Source organism: Hypanus sabinus, chromosome 19, assembly GCF_030144855.1.
Source record: "Hypanus sabinus isolate sHypSab1 chromosome 19, sHypSab1.hap1, whole genome shotgun sequence".
NCBI lineage: Eukaryota > Metazoa > Chordata > Chondrichthyes > Myliobatiformes > Dasyatidae > Hypanus > Hypanus sabinus.
In genome coordinates this window covers 16325012-16346342 of record NC_082724.1, presented here as the reverse complement: position 1 = coordinate 16346342, position 21331 = coordinate 16325012, and the positions used below count along the sequence as shown (strand labels likewise).

Genomic DNA, 21331 nt, shown 5'->3' with positions numbered 1-21331 from the left:
TTCAAAGGCTGGTGCAAATGGTCATTTACTACATTTTTTTCTATCTCTGTAACATCCCTAATACTTGAAAATACCAATATACATTTTTTGTACTAGAAACTGAACCTTCCTTTAAAAGTACATAGCATGGATGCAATAAGGCTAATTTTCAGAGTATAACATCCTACACCTGAATATCTGAAAAAAAACAATAATCTGATTTCTTTTTCATTCAAACAATCATGTTAATGGAAGGAGCTCAATGTTTTTTTCAAATCCCTTTGCAGAAACAGAGCTCTAAGGATTTTTCAGTGACTGGAGGGGTTTCCTAATTTAGGTAACAATTCCATTAAACTTACGGAGACAGGGGTTGTATTTGGTCTATCTGATTCTATTTGGTCTATCACATTAGATATTTTAGAATGTCAAATACTTAGCATACCCTGTTAGGATGATTGGCCAATTAAGAGGAGAGTTTTTTTCTTCATTTCAAGAGCTGCTAATTCTTCGATTGTAAGATATTATATTCTGCAGTTTAGCCTTAATGCATTTATTCCAAATGACTTGATACTTGGATTACTGGATCTTACCAAATTACATCAGTATGCACAACAACCCTGCCCTCCTACCTACCACTCTGACCAAACTCATTGCTGTTGTCCTGCCATATCCAGCAGGCTGCTGATGGTCCATGTCACCTGTTTGTGGCCTAGTTTCAGGACAACCTCAGGGCTCAGGTTTGCAGCAGTAAATCTTGACCTGAAAACTGACCTAGATCCATTTCTTCTTCATTGTTGGAACTGAGTTCAAAAGACGTATTCTTCAAGTGAACTTTGGCAACAAAGGTCCTCATCAAAAATGACTTGCAACAGCTTTTGCATCATTGTTTAACGGATACCAATATAGCTAACAGTTGAAACTGGTTAATCAGAAATGATTGTTAGGTTTATAAGAGGTTTATAAGTGACAGTAGCAAATGGCTCCAGAGTCTTTTTTTTTACATTACACCACAGCAATATTTCAATAGCCAAACTACAACAATCCTTTATTGCAGAGGATACATTAAATCACCAGAAATACAAATTAAAAGTGAAAACTAAAGTGCAAACAAATTGCTCCTGTTTTAATGCTTATAGTCAGAGCAGCCTGCGTTTAAAAAAAATTATAAACTGAACAGTGAGCGGCAGCTCCACAATCTAACATTGTTATAAGAGTGAAACTCTCAAGGGACTGCACCAGAATAACAAAACAGAAGTGCACTGCAACCTTTCTACACCATGGTGTGAATAATTCCACAGTCATTCCTGAACTGTACCTCATACCCATCCTAGATTTCCTGAGATAATTTCTCTAAACTTTGTACATGAGTGGATTGATTCCTGAATAGCTAAAAACAATTGGCCATTTGCAGGTTAAGGATTTGTTTTAACCAGAATGCAAATCTAATACAGATTTATCTTTGCGACATACATGTGCTTTAATTCACTGCTCCATGGCTTGTCAGAGTTTGATGATGTAAGGTGTGTAGAATTATTGGCAGGATGCTGTAGCAACACAAACCCAAAATGCTGGAGGCAATCAGAGGCACACAGTTTCTATGGAAAAGAGTAAACTGTCGATGTTTTGGGTTGAGACCCTTCTTCAGGACTGGAAAGGAAGAGGAGAAGTCAGAGTAAGAAGGTGGGCCATAGAGTTACAGAAGTACAGCAGATTTGCTTCGGACCATCCACTCTGTGCCAAAACCATCTAAACTGCTGACTCCCATCGTCCTGCACCGGACCACAGCACTCCATATCCCTACTATCCATGTATCTATCCAAACTTAACTTAATGTTGAAATCGAGCTTGCATACACCACTTGTGATGACAGCTCATTCCACACTCTCACGACTGTCTGAGTAAAGAAGTTTTCCCTCATGTTCCCTTTAAGTTTCTCAGCTTTGACCCTTAACCCATGACTTCTAGTTATAGTCCCACCCAACCTCAGTGGAAAAAGCCTGCTTGCATTTACCCTATCTATATTCCTCATAATTTGGTATACCTCTATCAAATCTCCTCTCAGTCTTCTACGATCTAAAGAATACAGTCCTAACCTGTTCAATCTTTCCTTATAGGTTAGGTCCTCCCAATCCAGAAACATCTTTGTTAATTTTCTCTGTACACTTTCAAACTTGTTTACAACTTTCCTGTAGTTAGGTGACCAAACTGCACACAATACTCCAAATTAGGCCTCACCAATGTCTTGTATAACTTCAACATAACATCCAATCTTCTATACTCAATACTTTGATTTATGAAGGCCAATGTGCCTAAAGCTTTCTTTACTATCCTATCTGCATGTGGTGTGCCCTACCATTCGCTGTGTAAGACTTTACCTTGCGCTTGCCTGCATTAAATTCCATCTGCCATTTATCTGCCTTTTTTCAAGCAGATACAGCCATGGTAGCCTTCCTCACTGTCCAGTCTTGGTGTCATCTGCAAATTTGCTGATCCAGTTAACATACTATCATCCAGATCATTGATACAGATGGCAAACAACAAAGGACCCAGCACCGATCCCTGCGGCACACCATAAATCATGAGCCTCTAATCAGAGAGGCAAGCCTCTGTGAATGCTGTCTGGCTTCTCCCACAAACCAATGTCTAATCCAATTTACTACCTCATCCTGAATGTTGAGCAACTGAACCTTCTTGACCAGCCTCCCAAATGGGACCGTGTCAAACGCCTTACTAAAGTTCATGTTGTCACTATCCGCTGCCTTGCCTTCATTCACTTTCCTGGTAACTTCCTCAAAAAACTGCGTAAGATTGGTTAGACATAACCTACCATGCACGAAGCCATGCTAACTATCCTTAATCAGTCCATGTCTATCCAAATACCTATATATACAGTCCCTTTGAATACCTTCCAATAACTTTTCCACAACTGATGTCAGACTCACCAGCCTATAATTTCCTGGTTTCTGTTTACAGCATTTTTTTAAATAGTGGTACAACACTGGCTATCCTCCAATCCTCTGGTACTTCTCCTGTCACTAAGGATGTTTTAAATATATCCACTAGTGCCCGGGTAATTTCTGCACTTGCCTCCCATAGGGTTCAAGAGAACACCTTGTCAGGCCCTGGGGATTTATCCACTTTGATTTGCCTCAGGGTAGCAAACACCTCCTTTTCCGTAATCTCTACAGGGTCCATGAAGTTGATGTCGCTTTGCCTCACCTCTATAGCCCTGTATCTGTTTCCCGAATAAACACAGATGAAAAGAATGCATGTAAGATCTCTCCCATCTGTTTTGGCTCCACACATGGATGACCATTCTGGTCTTCCAGATGACCAATTGTGTCACTTTTGTTGGGGGAGGGGAGGAAGAAGTACAAGCAGGTGATGGGTGAAGCCAGGAGAGGGGGATGGGGTGAAGTAAAGAGCTGGGAAGTTGATTAGTAAAAGAGATGGTCTAAAGGATACTATGTAGTCCCAATGACAAAAATTGTACTTTGATAAAGCTTCATTAGCTCCAGCAGAGGGGCGTTGAGCTGTTTACATATGCAAAACACTTCAATCAATCCTAAATATATCTAATTTAAATAAATTAATAAATATTAATGGCTGAAGGGCAATCTGCAGCTGTATATGTGTAGACTTGTAGAAAGCTAGCCCAGAACTATGGCAAAGAGTACCTAATGTTCACAAAATAACCCTAAACTATTAAACCTTTTTAGACTATCTTATCAGTACAGGAAAGCTCTTAATTATCAAATGAATAAAGAATGATACTAAGATTATGTTATCTGCAATGCGTCACAACCGACACGTGGAAGGAGAATGATAAAATGGCTGAATGCTAAAGCTTGTGCACAGAGCAAAGGAATGGCCCTGAGCTTTACACATATGAGCAGCTCATTTTCTAGCTAAATTATCTGAGTGGCTTTAAGGTCTGGTTTAACTAATGATGGAACAAGGTTGAAATTAATATATTGTCCCAATCATTTTCAGTATGTGTTATGGACATAAAGCTATCCACAACCTTGAGAACCTGATGTCATTATGAAGTGGAATGGTGCACAAAGAGTGACCAGTCTTTGGGTGGTGGATTCTAAGACCACTTTTATGGCTCCTGTTTGTCCACTGCTGTCATGGGCCTTTTCAATTAGAAATTGTTGGAATGCACTTAAAAAATTTTAAAAAAATACAAATACACAAAAAATTAATGTACAGGTGCACCCCCCCCCCCTTTACAAAGGTAGAGTATTCCTATGAAACCTTTCTTAAGCCAAAATGGCATAAAGCGAAGAACCGTTAATTTATATGGGAAACATTTTCGTAAAAGCGAAAATCCTATCTGTAAGCGAAAACAGGTTACTAATGTAGGTCTTCTGTAAAAGTGAAGTGGCATAAAGTGAACATTCGTAAAGCGGGGAACAGGACACTTGTATAAATGCAGCCGAACTACATCCAGGTAGTTTAAACCAATTAAAATACAAAGTAAAGAGAAATAGAAGTAAAAAAATTTATATGCCTTTCCACTGAAGGTCAACTACATAGCGAACTGTCAGAAGTGCCAGCATGTGACATTGTATGTCTTCCATATTCCACATTATAGAATAAAAGTCAGGAAATTATGAATATGCTAATCACCAAACCACTATCCAAAGGTACATATGATTCAGACTATTATTGGTAACACTGCTGTTCGTATGTTTGGTTATAATGTGTAACCAGATGGAATACCAATAGGCTCAGACCACCCAAGAGGTCATGAGATGCCAGCTATTGCTGCCCTGAAGCTGAGTGACTAAATATGAAGCATATCAAAGCCTTCTGCTTGAGAAAATTGGAAACCATCCCTGGACTTGGTGGTGAGCCCAGGAATGGAGCAAAAAGTTAAATGTGCCAGTAACTGCAGGCATTTAGTAGCTCATGATGAATGAGAAGCAGAAGCAGATGCATTACCACTGACATATGACATAAAATGTGTTGTTTCGCAGCAGCAGTACAGCGCAAAGACAAAAATCTATAAATTATGAAAAAAAAGCAATAACAAGGTAGTATTCATGGGTTCATGGACCATTCAGAAATCTGATGGTGGAGGGAAAGAAGTTGTACTTAAAACATTGAATGTGTGTCTTCAGGCTCTTGTACCTCTTCCGTCCCTGATGGTAGTAACAAGAAGAGGGTATGACTGGATGATGATGATGACTGGTGGTGAGTACTGTTCCTATGTTGGAGCTGACTGAATCTGCAGCTTTGTGCAATCCTGTGCATTGGGGCCTGCATACCAGGTTGCTCTCCACTGTACATCGAGAGACATATGGTGACATATCAAATTTCAACATACTGTACTCCTAAAGAAGTATAGCTGCTGGTATGCCTTCATGCTCGCATCAACATGTTAGGTAGTTAGATAGATCCTCTGAGATGACAACACCTAGGAACCTGACCTAGGCTCACCCTTTCCTCCAGTGACCCCTCAATGAACATTGAGCATAGAACAGTACAACACAGTTCAGGCCCTTTGGCCTATGATGTCGTGTCTACCTTTTAACCTACTACAAGATCAATCCAACACTTCCCTCCTACATGGCCCTCCATTTTTTCTTTCATCCATGTGCTTATTTAAGCTTCTGTTAACAGTTCCTAATGTATCTGCCTCTACCACCCTACCCCAACATCCTCTGCATGCTGAAAATGTCCTGTTGTAACCTCTGGCAACCTCCCACACCATCTTCAACACCACCAAACTTCCTGTCATCTGCAAACTTACTAAGACACCCTTCCACTTCCTCATCTAAGTCATTTATACAAATCAAGAAGAGTAGGAGTCCCAGAACAGATCCCTGCAGAATACCACTAAGTCATGGACTTCTAGGTAGAATATTCTTCATCTACTACCACACTCTGCCTTCTGTGAGCAAGTCAATTCTGAATCTACACAGCCAAGTTTCCTGGATTCTATGCCTCCTGACTTTAAATGAGCCTGTTGTGCAGAACCTTATCAAACACTCTACTAAAATCCATATACACTCATAAGGCACAATATGTAAGGCACAACCTGCCCCTCACAAAGCCTTGATGATTATTGATAATAAGACCAGGCTTGTCCAAATGCTTGTAAATCCTGCCTCCAAGAATCCTCTCTAATCGTTTGCCACCACTGATGTAACAGTCCCTAGTCTATAATCCCCAGGATTATTCCTATTACCCTTTTTGAACAAAGGAGTAACATTTGCCATCCCCTAATCTTCTGGTACTACTTGTATTGTCAGCAAGGATGCAAAGGTAATTGTCAATGGTGTAGTGATCACTTCCCTCACTTCCCATGGTAACCTAAAGTATATCCTGCTCAGCTCTGGGGTCTTAACTATCCTAAAATTCTTTAAAAACTCTGACACTGCCTCTTTCTTAATGTTGACATGTTCTAGCACATTAGCCTATTCTACGCAAGCCTCACATTCATCAACATTCCTCTGATGCAGTATTTCCCAAACTGAGGTCCACGGACTCTTTGCTTAATGATATTGGTCCATGGCATAAAAAAGGTGAATACTGGAGCACCAGTGAATAAGGACCTCCCCCATCTCCTTTGACTCCAGACAAATGTTTCCTTTTCTATCCCTGATCAGTCCTACTCTTACTCTAGATATCCTCCTGTTCTTCACATACCTGTAGAACACCTTAGGATTTTCCTTAATTCTTCTTGACAAATCCTTCTCCTATCCCCTTCCAGCTCTCCTAAGTCACCCTTTAAACTCCCTACTGGCTACCTTATAACTCTCAAGAGCCCTGTCTGATCCTTGTTTCCTATACTGTAAGTATGCTTCCTTATTCCTTTTGACTAAATGTCCTACCTCCTTTTTCAACCATGGTTTGTTCACCCTTTCCTTGCCTCAGTGGGACAAACCAATCCAGAACTCCATGCAAGTGCTCCCTTAATAACTTCCATATTTCTGTTGTACATTTCCCTAAGAAATGTGTTCCTAATTTATTCTCCAAAGTTTCTGCCTTATAGCAACATAATTAGCCCTCCTCCACTTAAATAGTTTCCCATACTGTCTACTATTCTTGTTTAAGGCTATGCTAAATGTCAGGGAGTTGTAGTCACTGTCTCCAAAGTCCTTGTTTAGTTTGTGATCTATCACCTGATCAGGTTCATTGCCTAGTACTAGATTCAGTATGATCTCTTCTCTACTCAGCTTGTCCATCTGTTATTAGGAATTTTTCCTGGACATTCCTGGCAAGTTCTGACCCATCTAAATCTCTCGAACTAAGGAAGTGTCTATCAATATTGGGGAAGTTGAAGTCACCCATGACAATAAACCTATTATTTTTGCACTATCATCTGCCTACTGATCTGCTCCTCAATATCCTCGAAACCATGGGGCACACAAATTGTGGACCGGTGTGTGTTCACCAACTTCCCCTATCCAAAGTGCACAATCAGTTCCAGGTCTAGCTGATGCTCTGTGTGAGAGTGTTGTTGTGACATCTCTAAACCAGCCAGTCTATCCTGCTCCATAAGCCAAAGTCCTTGATAGTACGGGTTGAACATGATTGAGGCTTGGACAGTGCGCTGAGGAATGACTGCAGTGTTGTCCTGGAGTTGGAATGATTGCCCACCAATTATGCAACTAATTTCCTTTGTGCCTTTGAAGTGTTTTCCCTTATTGCCTATTGAACTGTTTTCCCACCTTCCTAGGATATACACCTAAGGCAAATATTACCTTGATGTCAAGGGTAGTCATCCTGTTATCCCTTTTTGAATTCAGTTCTTTAATCCATACTTGGTTCAAGCCTGATGAGGTCCTAGCTAAACACAAAGTAGACTTCACTAAACAGGTTCTACTTGAATACACTGTCAATGACACCTGCCCCACTTTAACAAAGGGGTTCTGTTTCTAGAAAACTCTTCATATGAACCCTTGACAATAATTGGCAAAATTTGTAATTTCTTTTGTAGTTTGGGTTTTTTTTCTCATACAGATTCCATAAGAGAAAACTTTTCCTCCATACCTCAGATCTTTGGAAGTTATTTGTGAATTCCTTAAGGACAAATTTCATTTGCTGGCTCTGTTGTAATGCAGGAGTACACTTTGATTGAAAGTAGACTGACTGGATAGTATTTGATTTGTTTGGATTTGCCTTGTCTTTTTGTGCGGCAGATTTCCATGTTGTCAGATAGATTCTGATGTTGTAACTCTACTGGAACATTTTGGCTAGAGATGCAGCTCAAGCTGATGTGTAGATCTTCACTACTATAGCTGGATATTGTCAGATTTCATAGCCCTTGCTTATCCAATACACTCAACACACACAAAATACTGGATATAAGCATACACAAGATTCAGTTCTAATGAAGTGTCTCGGCCCAAAAGGATAACTGTTCATTTCCATAGATACTACCTAACCTACTGAGTTCCTCCAGCATTTTGTGTGTGTTGCTCTGCATTTCTAGCATCTGCAAAATCTCTGGCATTTCCAATTCACTCAGCTGTGAAGTGAAGTGAATTGACTGAAGATTGGCTCTGTTGGTGGAAATTTTGAAGGGGAACTAAGATGAGTGTTCCACATGGCACATCTGGCTGAACATGGTTGTAAATACTTCAGTCTATCTTTAACAGTCACATTCTGGGCTCTGCCATTGTTAAGGTTGCGGATATTCCTGGGGCCTCTTCCTTCAGTTAACTGTTTAATTTCTAGTTAATAAATTGAGTGCTTCTGTTAATCAGCAGAGGAAACCCCACTGTTAAGATGTGATTGGAAGAAAAACTCTCCTCTGATTGCTAGCTCTAAATATGTGATATAGTCACATCTACAGAACCTGTCATACTCTACTTTTGAAATTCAGCTTCAGAGATTACTATATCTCATGATTTCCATTAGAGATGAACAGCAAATTTCTGTGCAGATGTCTCCTTATTACTCACAAGCAAAAGCCAGTCAGTAGAGTTGTGATAACACACATGGTGTTAAGCAACTTAGCACTTAAGGTTCAGATTATGGGAAACATTTCACTGGTATAGTTTAATTTTCTAGATCCTGAAATCTTGCAAAAGTCCTCCTTAATAGTATCAGTGCAATGTAAATACTATCAATGTAAATTCCTCTCTTTGGTAACTGGGCCTGCAGTATTCAGCAATCCATGGCGGTGGATATTGTTAACTAGAAAAGTACAAGGATAAAGTGGCAAACCATAGATAGGGAAGGAGACAGTATGAGACATTGCAGGGATAGTGGGGTTGTGTTCATTTCTCCGGGGTTATTCTTCATGACATTTATTAATGTCATGGTTTGGACACTTGTAACATAAGCTTGCCACTGACCCTGAGTACAGTAAATGATAGAAGCAGAAACTTGTGAAGGAACAATAACAGATTGTGAATGGGTGTTTAATATGAAGAAATTAATGGTGGTTGTTTCAGATCCTTGAAGCTAATTCAGAGTATTTCTAAAAATGATGAACAGTTTTTTAGGAAGAGCAGAGCCCACCAAATTGTAAAGACTAAAATCTACAGTTACATTACATATATTAAATAGGTTGTTAGGTCTCATCTTAAGAGCTTGTAATACTGTACAAAGAAGTGGAGGTTATGCGGTAGTTACATGAAACTCTTATTGGATTATATCAAGGACTTATCTGGTATGTTACTTACTGTTGAACTAACCCTCAGATTTGGAACAGTGATCCTGAAGCACAAGTTCAAATCGCAACATAAATGCTGCAGAATTTAAATTCAGCTAATTATATAAAAAAGGTTAATAGGGAGTAATACTGCTGTCTTTACTGGGTCTTGGCAAGATGTGACTCCAGACTCTCAGCAATGTGGTTCATTGTGCTCTGAAAGCAGATGCGGCATTACATGAACTATTCACTTTGATGAGAAAAGAACAGAGAAGCTGAGTATTATCTGAAAGGTAGCAGATTGCGAAAAGGAGAGGACCTGGGTTTCCCTTACACGAGTGGCTGAAAGCAAACATCCAGGTGCCACAAGTTGTAAAGAAGCATATGGCATCTTGGCCTTCATTGATGAAGTTTTTGAATACAAGACTTAGAATGTCCTGCTATGATTATACTATGCCTTGGTGAAATAGCACCTGGAGTACAGTTTTGGTTTTCTTGCCTAAGAAAGGATATCCTTGCCACACAGGTTCACCTGGAGTGCTATATAAGGGGAGATTAGGGCAACTTGAACCTCTCTTCACTAAAGTTTAGAATAATGAGAGGACATCTCATTGAGATGTACAGACTTCTCTCAGGGCTAAGCACGCTGGATGTAGGAAGGCTACAGGCCTAGAATAAGGGGCCAAGTCATAGCTTGTGGGTAAGACATTTTAAGACCAAGACGATAGAACTTTCTTCACTCAGAGACGATGAACCAGTGGAATTTTCTACCACAAAAGGCTGTGGAGGCCACAATTGCTGGATATATTTAGAAAGGATCTCAATCCAAAATGTTGTCTGTCTCTATGTTCCACAGATGGCAACCCCATGGGTCTGTCCTGCAGTCTGTTTCTGCTTCAGCTAGCTTATTTGCTGCTTCCCAGCCACAGTGACCTCCTGTACAGTATGTGTGAGGTTTGCATGCACTTCCTGTGAACACACGAGTTTCTTCTGGGTGCTTCAGTTTTCTCTCACATCCCCAGAGTGTTTTCCACTCTAAATTGCCCCCAGTGTGTGTGTGAGTGGTAGAATTGGGGGGTGGGGTATTCACAAACGTGGGGAGAATAAAATGGGCTTAGTGTGTAAATGGGTGATTGTTGTTCAGTAGGAAGTCAATGAGTCAATGGGCCTGTTCTCATGCTGTACAACTTAATGACTTTTGATATTTGATATTTCTGATATTTGGACAATCTAGGAATTTAAATATTAAAAAAATAATGAGATAAATTATCCAGAAGCACTTATGTTTTTGAACCATTAAACCAAACAATGCATTTGAAAAAAATGAAATCGAAATTGAAAAAAACTTACTTTATTTTTAGATTAGTCCATCTATGTCTGTGATTACTATTGAAAAGAAAGGGCCTTATTATTGTAAAACCTGGACTTGGTCTACACTAATGAGGGAACTAAGAACAGATTCCTAGCATTTACACTGTGAAAACTCAGCAAGCTCCTGTTTTGCTGTTGGACTCCATGTGGAGTCCAGTGGTAAAGCGCTGCCAAAAATTACCAGTGGTGTTTGGCTAGTAACTTCATTCTGCACATTCGTGCAAGAGTCCTGAAGCTCATTGATACAGTTACGTTGAGATAAGTCAGGAACTGATTGCAGACTTCAGGAGAGGGAAACTAGAGGTCCATGAGCCAGTACTCATTGGAGGATCAAAGGTGGGAGGGTCAGTGACTTTAAATTCCTGGTTGTCACTATCTCAAAAGGACCTGTCCTGGACCTATTATATAAATATAATTGCAAAGAAAGTGTGGCAGCAACTCTCCTTCCTCAGGAGTCTTATGAGATTCGGCATGTCATCAAAAACTTAGGCAAACTTCTATAGCTGTGTGGATGAGTGGTGCAAAGTATGTTTACTGGCTGCATTACGGCCTGGTATGGGAAGGCCTCTCTGAGTGGAAAATCCCAGAAAAGGTAATGGATTTAGCCCAGGACATCATGGGTAAAACCCTCCCAACCATTGAGCATATTTATATAAAACATTGCCGTAGAAAGCAGCGTCCATCATCAAAGATCCTCACCACCCAGGCCATGCCCTTTTCTTGTTGCTGCCATCAGGTAGAAAGTACAGGTGCCTCAGGACTCACCACCAGGTTCAAGAGCAGTAGCTACCCCTCAACCATCAGGCTTTTGAACAAAAGGGGACATCTACACTCATTCTATTTCTGGTGTTCCCACAACTGAAGATTTCACTTTAAGGACTCTTTATCTTGTTATTTTATGCTCTTTCATTTCATGTTATTTCATACTCTTTATTTATTGATATTTATTTATACTTGCATTTGCAATTTGTTATTTACATTTATTGTTCTATAGATCTGCTAAGTATGCCTGCAGGGAAAAGAATCCTGGGTTGTATGTGATGACATGTATGTACTCTGATAATAAATTTTCCATTAAGCTTTGAGTTTACTCTTTGACTGTTCAGACCCACTGCAAGCCAGTTCTACATTTTTGTCAGTATTTTCTTATTTGGAATAACCTGGAAGAAGGGAACATCTGAGATTACCTACCCAAAAAACAGGCCTCTGTCTCAATGGAAAAGTAGTTTTTACTGACTAAAGGTAGAAGAGAATAAAATTTTTCCTTTTTTAGTTATTTTAAAAAAATGTTTAAATAGAGGTACAGTCAATTGAGAATATGCTAAATTTGTTAAACATTCATTTGATATAATCTCAATAAATCAAACATACGGTTTACTTGCAAATAGCTTTGAGACTTTGTTCCAGCTCTGAAGATAATTTCATTTTGATTACATTTCACCACATTGCTATGATGGTCATTGCCATAGGAAATTATGTGCTCTCAGCTAAATCCAAGTACTGTGCATATTTAAACCCATGGACTAGTGAGTAATGTTTCTACCAATAACAATATTCACGTACATTGCAGTAGAAAATCATACTTCAGAAACTCATATCCAAAATAATTAATTGATGGAGTTGTGGAAGTTCAGTCCCTGAAACTCCACAAATTGTACATTGATTATTATATCATATCTGACCTGTATCATTCAGTTCTAAGAACACACAGCATTAATTAGCATTTCCTTGACTAAAGTACAAGTATTTAGATATTAATACTTGACCAAGCCAACATTGGGATCCCTGCTGCCTGTAGCCGTCCAGTCTTAACAAAGATTTCATTTGATTCAATCAGACAGTGTCACATCCTTACAAGAGTCATTTGTATTCAACAGGCCTGCTATTAGTGACCACATTTCCCGCTGACTATTTGTGCTCATAAACCTAACAAAACCTAACAGCTTTCCCTGCATTCCTGGAGAGATTGATTGTTTTCGGAAGAAACTTATAGTTTCTTTTATTTCTTTTCCACCCTATAGTTATTCTACAACCTGCACAAGCCAATTAAGTCCGCTTGTATATTGTAATCTTGTCTTGCTACGAGGACTAGCATAACCCTGCGATCTCATTATTCTTAAGAGAATATTTCCAGTATTTATTTTTTTTTAATTTTGTGCTCCTAACAGGTCCAACTTGTTTGAAAGAGAAAAGAGCTTTGTTTTGTTACCAGTTTTATCAACATCTGAGGTGCTATAAAATACTCTAAAATATTATATAACTTCACACTAGACATCATGAAAAAGGGTGTCTTATAATAACACTGCAGTGAAGAAAGAGAATTAATCTTTCTTAAAGTGGCTTATTAATGGAATTTCACAGAATGGGATTCGCCCAACTGAAAACACAATTACCACCAGTTAAGGAAGAAGTTGGGATGAGGGAATGGTGTTTGAGGAGGGAGGGAGAGGGGGGGAGGGAGAGGGAGGAGGGAGGGAGGGAGAGAGAGAGAGAGAGAAAATGAGAATTAATGAAATCCTATGAAGTTATTTAAAGTAAAGTAAGAGTTCAAAGTTTAAGCATTGGTGAATTAGAATACTCCATCGGTGGGCAAATGTGACAAGTGTATGCAGTTTGGTGTAGAATTTTATTTCTTCTAATTTAACCCTATGTCTGAATTAATTGTTATATTAAAGGACAACATTCAGCTGTATGGAGAATCTGGTAGTGCTTCTGCCTCTCATCTCCAGGGTTTGATCCTGATCTTCAGTGCAGTTTGTGTGGAGTTTGCTTGCTTCTTCCAGGTGGCACGTTTCCACTCACAGCACAAAGCTCTTTTAGTTCGAGAAGTTAACTGGTTGCTGTAAAGTACCCTTAGTATTGGTTGGTGAGGAATTGATTGGCAAAGAATAGGTTACAGGGAAATGTTGGTTAGACAATGGTATTGATGGGATATTTGGGAGATCTGGTATAGACTAATGAGCCTACTATCTTCTGTGCTGTAGAGAAATAAAACCTGATGTACTGGCAGCTGTGGAATAGTATTGCCACTAAGGTTACTGATTGCATTCACCATGTAATTGTATTGTATAATGAGCTAAAACTGCAGACAGAGGACACCTAGAAAGTTACATGCTTGACCCGGAAGAAAATACAAATTCCAAACAAATTTTCCAAGCCTGGGGATGGCAACTTATATTTATTCCTGAAACAAAAGTATCAACAATAGGCAAATAAGTTACCTGCTCACTTGAGGAAATCAGTATAATATTTGGAATAAGGTGCCTTTGGTTTTGTCAAATTATTTTCAAATCTATTTGCACTACTGACTAAGAAGGTGATATTATGCAGGTCTAAAATTGGCTTTCATTTATATCCCATTATACATTAATTACCATCAAGGGTATTCTACTGACAGGAGAGACCAGGGGTTAACCACAAAGTAACAGCAGCTGAATGCTAATTATGGCATAATGTCCAATACACCAGATGCATTGGGACTTTCAATACACCCAAGATATGCTTGTCAGGAACACTTACTGTAGCATCTTAATGAAGAGTCTGTTTTTGGGAAAATTCATTCTTGCATTTGTTACAATGTTGATGCAACATCTAATGTTGGAAGAGTTCAACACATTTAAAAAAGCCCAAGGGTAAGAGAGATAACCATCCACTTTGTGACCATACTCAGGAATAAACTTTCATGGATGCTAGTATCCATGACGTCTTCAAGGAGTGGTGCCTTAGGATGGAGGTGTCCATCATTAAGGACCACCACCACCCAGGATATGCCCTCTTCACACTGTTACTGTCAGGAGAGGGGTGCAGAAGCCTGATGGCACACACTCAGTGATTCAGGAACAGCTTCTTCCCCTCTGCTATCCGATTTGTAAATGGACATTGAACCCATGAACACTACCTTACTACTTCTTTATTTCTATTTTTTGCGCTACTTATTTTAACTTAACCTATTTAATAGGCATATATATACTTAATGTAACAGTTTTTTCTATGTTTATTTGTCATGTATTTCATTGTACGGCTGGTGTAAAGTTAATAAATTTCACGACTTATGCTGGTGATATTAAATCTGGTTCTGATTCTAATTTCCACTGAATATTAAGCCCCAGTGGAACTCTCCAGGCTGTTCCATGGACCAACTGTGGATAAATCTTGGTCTTCCCAAACCGGTTAACAGCATCAAGAGCCCAGTATCTACCTGTTGGTTAAGTTGAAGTGAGGACCACGTGCAAATGGCACTAGGGATCCTGCGTGTTTTCAATGCAGGCAACAATGACTCAGCTCGCTGAAACAATAAATTCAGATACAATCTGTGCATTTTAATTATCTGGCACCATGAATTAAGGATTTTAAATGTAAAAGCATATTACTGAAAAAAATCAATTATCAGACACATTGAATTAACTTTGCTTTGAGAAGAACAGAGAATAGATTATTCTAAACATTGAAATACAGGTGTATGTATCTGCTGAGTCCAAGTTCTTCAATGCCAGGGTGAAAATGGGTGAATTCTATGCTCATCAATTTGTTGACTTTATGGATTCTAAGGTTGTCAAATTCTGCAGGTTGAAAAGGTGTAAGGTTTTAAATAGATATATGAAGTTGCATCCATATGCAACTCATGATTGTAATTTTAAGACAAGCTTATAAGAACATAGAACAATGCATTACCATATGGGCCATTCAGCTGACAAGGATGAGCGGACTTATACAAACCTACTGCTTCAATCCCTTCCTTCCTACAAAGCTTGATCACCCTCTGCTTTTCTTTCATCCATGTGCCTAAGAGTCTTTTAAGTGTCCCTAGAGTATCAGCCGCTATTGCCACCCACCAACTGGCACCAACAAGCAAAAAATAAGCTATTTTTGATATAAGAAACAGGAACAGGGTTAGGTCATTTGGACCTTAGCTAATCTCCCACCTTAACTTTGTTTTCTTGCATTACCTGCAGTTCTTGATTCCTTTATTTGCCAGCAATCTATGAATTTCTGCATTGAATGCAGCCAAATACTGAACTTCCACAACCCTTCATGGTTGAGAATTCCACTATTTGGGACAACTCTTAAAGTACAAGAACAAATTGAGAAAATAGCTGGGATTCCCTTTGTTTATTTGGGACACTATGCCTCTTAATTGCGACAGGATAACTATCAGGAACTAATACATAGTTTTATAGTACTCTAGCAGCATTGTTAATTTTCTAATTTGTTCTGTATTTCATTTAAATACATCAGTTGTTACTCAGTTAAATTGCACTTTGTCTTTTTTATATATTTTTAACTATATAAATAAATATATATGTACATTACACTGTGGATTCTGGTTGATTGAACCATCAGTTAATTGGGGCAGGCATTTATCTAGACAACTCTCAAAGAACAAAATTGAATCTAGAAATTAGCCAGCATTCCCTGCATTTGTTTGTGACTCTATGCCACTTAATTGGGGGCAGTAGACTGTTGCCAAACATTTTCTAACTAACATCAGTCATGTGCACTTTGTGGCCATTAGACACTACACTACTTACACTGAACAGTTTTTAAATAGTGTCACTTGTGCGTGTTTGTGTTCAAAAACAGTGATTTTTGTCTCTAACAGTTGGCACGTAATAAGCAGTAAGACAATTCAGAACTGTTTTGATCACTGTAGTTTCAAGCATTCAGGCGTGAAATTGCCAGACATGGCTGGGAGTGAAAATAAACCAATTTCACTACTTCAACAAGTTAGGAACTACAAAGAATTTTGACGTATCGTCAATCATCTTGAATATTGCAATGAAAATGAAGATTAGGATGATGCAATTATCAAAAGCATCGTTTGAAGGCAGTCCATTATCTACATTAGGTGATTGCACTGAATTTTTTAATTTACTGTCAATCAGCGTACTCTGGATTAATTCCTCTGTCAATAACTATCAGGAACTAATACAGTTTTATAGTACTATAGTAGCTCTGGTAGTGTTTTAACTTGTTCTGCATTTCAGTTAAGTGCATAATTTGTTACTCCGTTAAATGGTAGTTTGTCTTTTTATACCTTTTTCACTATCTTTGTGAAATTTCGGCTAATTGTGGTAGCTGCTTAATTGGGCCAAAATGTACTGGTCCCAATGCGTCCCAATTAACCAGAGTCCACTGTATATAATATATATAAAGGAAACCATAATCTTTTGACCATCAGCGTTTCCCCATCTTCAGTTACTTTAAAAGTGCTAAGTATTTCTGTCTTTTGTGAGCAATGAGGATAAACTCCATTTTCCATATTTTAGTTCACCTGCTATATTGTTGCCACTCTCTCAGCTAGCTGTATCCCGCGAATGCCTCTTTATAGCCTCATCATTACTTACGTTCTGAATTAGTTTCAAGTCTTTGGCACACTTTGAAATTTGGTTTCCTCTGCTACGTAGTGGATATGGATTGTGAATAGTTGGGGCTTAAGCATTCATCCTTGTGATGCTCCATGAGTTACTGCCCACCAGCGAGTACCAAAGAGTTGGTCCCATTTATTCCTACTCTTTGTTTCCTATCTGTTGACCAACTCTTAAACTGTGCTTGAATATCATTCTCCTCCCACCAGTTCATGTTCTGTAACTGCACTCATCAACCTGTGTGAGCCTTATCTAAGTGCATTATCCTCACCAGTTTCCCCAGATCTACTCCAGTAGATACATCCTTGATACACCTCCAGTCAAATTATTAAAGATGTAGACTTCCATAAGTCTATGGCATCTCTACTCAGTATCTTGAAAGCACATCCTTTGATGTAGTTTCAACTACTTTTCCAACTGATAAGGTAATTTCCTGTTTCTTCTCTCCCTTTTTTACAGAATGGGATCCTATTCACTACCTTGCAATCTGTAGGAACCATTCCAGAATCTATAAAATTTTGGAAAATAATAATCACAACACTCATTATTATCATAGCCCACTTCTTCCAAATACAGGATTCTGTACCATACTTCTTAGCCTTATAGTTGCCAGTTATTAAACAGTGTATACCCAAAGTGATATGCTTTGACAATTTTGGATTTTGTTTTTACATCTAGGAGGAATATTTATGCTCTTTTTAATCTCCAAAGTAATTGAGGGAAAGAATAAAGGGCAGAAGAGGAAATAATTTTTATTCAGGGGATGCTAAAGATGTTGAACTCACTGGTTCCTAGGAAGTGTTATCTCATTTAAAAGGCTCTTGGATGTGTCTTTGAAGCTGCAAGAGCTGCAGAACTATTTTCATTTGTAAAGGAGTCTATCTTCAAGGGCCTCAGTGAAGATTTTAATCAGGTAACAAGAATTGGGATCAGTGAAAAAGCAGCTGGGAGGTTAGTGATCGCTGGGGTTTGTTGGACAAATGTCGGACAGGTGAGTTCATTGAAGGGCACAAGTAGCTGGTAGAGGGTAGAAGGAGAGTTAAATGGTGGTGCCTGGTGAAGATTGGGAGAAAAAAATATGGTGGAATATCAGTGGCAGATGGGCTGTGGGACAGAAGGATGCATCAGGCAAGAGTGGGTGAAAGTTAAGTGGAGCACATTTGGGCATGTGATCAATAAAGGGGAACAGGCTGGAGAGCAATGGATTGATACTTGGGAAGGTGATTGATGGATGAGGGTCAGGAGGGACTTGGAGACATTTGTGACGGTGAGAAATTTTGAGGTAAGAGATCAGTTGGTTGGATTTGCAGGTAATGACATGGGGAGATCATGGAGGAGTGTCATGAGAGTACCAGACAGTCGACTGGAAAGACAAGGTATGTGAGTGATAAAATTAAGAGGAATGGAGCTATTTATTGGACCTGAATGTGAGCTGTAGCACAGGATAAGTAATGAAATGTGAACAGATCTTTTCTGTCAGAACTCATCTAGTTAGCAATGAAGTAAGTCTTGCAGGCTGTGTGAAGACTTACTGTGTCAATGACCAAACCAATACAGTGGTATCTATGTTCCTACCTGTTGTTGGGTGTAACTGCATGTATGTACATCCTCTTTGTATTAACTTGTCAGATATACAGAAGAGCTGGATGGAAGGACAATTCATTTCCTTGGCATTGTCATTTTTTTAACAATTGGGTGTATAGTAACTACTCTGTTTTGATTTATTATGTGGTTTAAAGCTGATTAATTGTGCAATCTGACAAAAATAAAAATAAAATCTACTGCCTCACAACTCCAGTGATCCAGGTTCAATCCTGAACTCTGCGCTGGATTTGTGCCATACGTTCTCCCTGTGACTGTAGGTTTCATCCAAGTGCTCCAGTTTCTTGCCACAGCTGGGTTGGTACATTAACACGCCACTGTAAATTGTCCCTCGTGTGACTGAATCTGGTAAGAGTCAATGGAAAAATGGGGAGAATAAAATATCAGCAAAAGTAGGGGCTTGAAATGGGATTTGTGTATCCAAAAGCCTATTTCTGTGCTGTATGCCTATGCTAACTTCTTCTTCATCCAGTGAGAATTTATTCAGTCCTATCAGTTGCAGAGTTACTATTAAATTTTGTTCAATTTAGATCACTAACTAACATTTAGGTGTGGAATTAATTGTGGTTTCTCTTGGTGAGATACAGTTATTTTTCACCAGGCATATTGGTATGAATGATTGATGTGACCATCTTAATCCTCATAAGAATAATTTTCAGTCTGATCTGTGTCAGATGTTTGAGTTATACAAGAATGGCTTTTGCAAAGGAATAGAATCAATAACAAATACTTCACAGAATCCTTTACTATTGCTGCATTAGTATACAATTTGTCTTTCATGCTTGTGTATTAAGATATCTTTACTACCATGCCATTCTCAATCCTATTTTGTTTTTAATAGTGATACGAGCGTTAGTCACTCGTAAATGGCCGATTTCTTCCAGCGAATCCAGTGTAATCCAGTATACAGTAAAACAAGAAAAGGTAAAGAAAGTTGAAAAAGTAGGCAAGTGGAAGTGGTGGGGGTGGGGAGGGTTGGGAGTGTTTGCAATGAAATGAAAGCAGAAAATATTGGAAACACTGCTTCCCAATCAATAGTTTGAAAACTATAGTTCTACATTGAAATCCTTAATCAGCACACTAGCTTTTCTAAAATTTATTTTGGAATTCTTTGAAGCCTCTTGATTTGTTTTTCCAAGCCTGCCACATGACTAAAACAACTATTGACAAAATCATTAACAACTTTGCCTTGAGTTATAGTAATTACCTTTTTGACCAGTTGTAGACTCGGTTGTACTTGAGCACATCATTCTGTACACATCTTACTGTCATGCAACTGGTGGGACCTATTTCTGTTCTTACGCACCCTCCTTCAATGGATTTTCTTCCTCGCCTTGTACCATACAAGCTTCTATTCTTGTACCTGTCCTATATTTCAGCAATGCCTCTTGCAGTCTGATAACACAGCATCAACTTACACATAGCCACTGACAACACCCTGTTCTATCTTGTCACTGTCTTATTTGACAAATCCACTGCCTCCAAATTGTTTGTCTGCTTGCCTGGTGCACAGAACATTTCTCCAGTTAAGCACTGGAAGTCCACAGTAATGACCAATTGTTGATGAATTGTTAAGAGTGGGTTTATTTTATTTGGCAACTGGGGTTAAACTAGACTCTTTACATTACAGTATTAAGTTCGTATTTGAACCCATGATAAATGTCAGATCATCCATCACTCCCTCACATCAGCTGTCTCTGAAACCCATTCATGATTTTATTTCTGCTGGCCTTCATACTCTAGTGATGTCTCGCCAACCTCTCTTGCTTTGACAGATTCAAGTTAACTCAAACCTTTGCTACCCATATCATAATTTGTACTAGATCTCCTTTACTCTTTGTCTGTGCTTACTGGCTTACAGAGTCTATCGATTACGCAAAGCCTTAATTTCAGAGTTCTTGTTCTGAGAGACATAGAGCTGTACAGCACAGAAAACAGGCCCTTCAGCCCAACCTATCTGTGCTATTGTGGATGTTGTCTACATGGACTTTAGCAAGCCATTTAACAAGGTCCCACATGACAAGGTTGGTCAAGAAGGTCCAGTCACTTGGCATTCTAGATGTGGTAGTAAATTGGCTTTGTGGGAGAAGCCTGAGAGTGGTAGTCAATGGTTGTCTCTCTGACTGGAGGCCTGTGACTAGTGGAGTGCTTTAGGGATCAATGCCAGGTCCATTTTAGTTTGTCACCTATATCAATGATCTGGATAATAATGTGGTTAATTGGATCAGCAAATTTGCGGATGAGACCAAGACTGGGGGTGCAGTGGACAGTGGGGAAGACTATCAGAGGTTGCTGCAGGATCTGGACCAAGTATTGGGTATAGGAGATGGAATGTTACGTTGAAGTTGTATAAAGCGCTAGTGAGGCCTAATTTGGAGTATTGTATGTTGTTTTAGTC

The 21331-nt window shown here is 39.0% G+C and overlaps 2 protein-coding genes across 2 annotated transcripts in view; one reads left to right on the top strand and one right to left on the bottom strand.

Annotated features, from left to right (window-relative positions):
* Positions 1–21331, bottom strand: part of syn2b (synapsin IIb) — a 372959-nt gene that overhangs the window by 66656 nt on the left and 284972 nt on the right. The gene's annotated exons all lie outside the window — the stretch shown is intronic.
* LOC132378105 (metalloproteinase inhibitor 3-like) overlaps positions 1–21331 on the top strand; it is a 32483-nt gene that overhangs the window by 4575 nt on the left and 6577 nt on the right. Inside the window, exon 2 of the mRNA XM_059944856.1 lies at positions 19775–19857. Coding sequence (XP_059800839.1) covers positions 19775–19857 — 83 coding nt within the window. The remainder of the gene's footprint in view (positions 1–19774; positions 19858–21331) is intronic.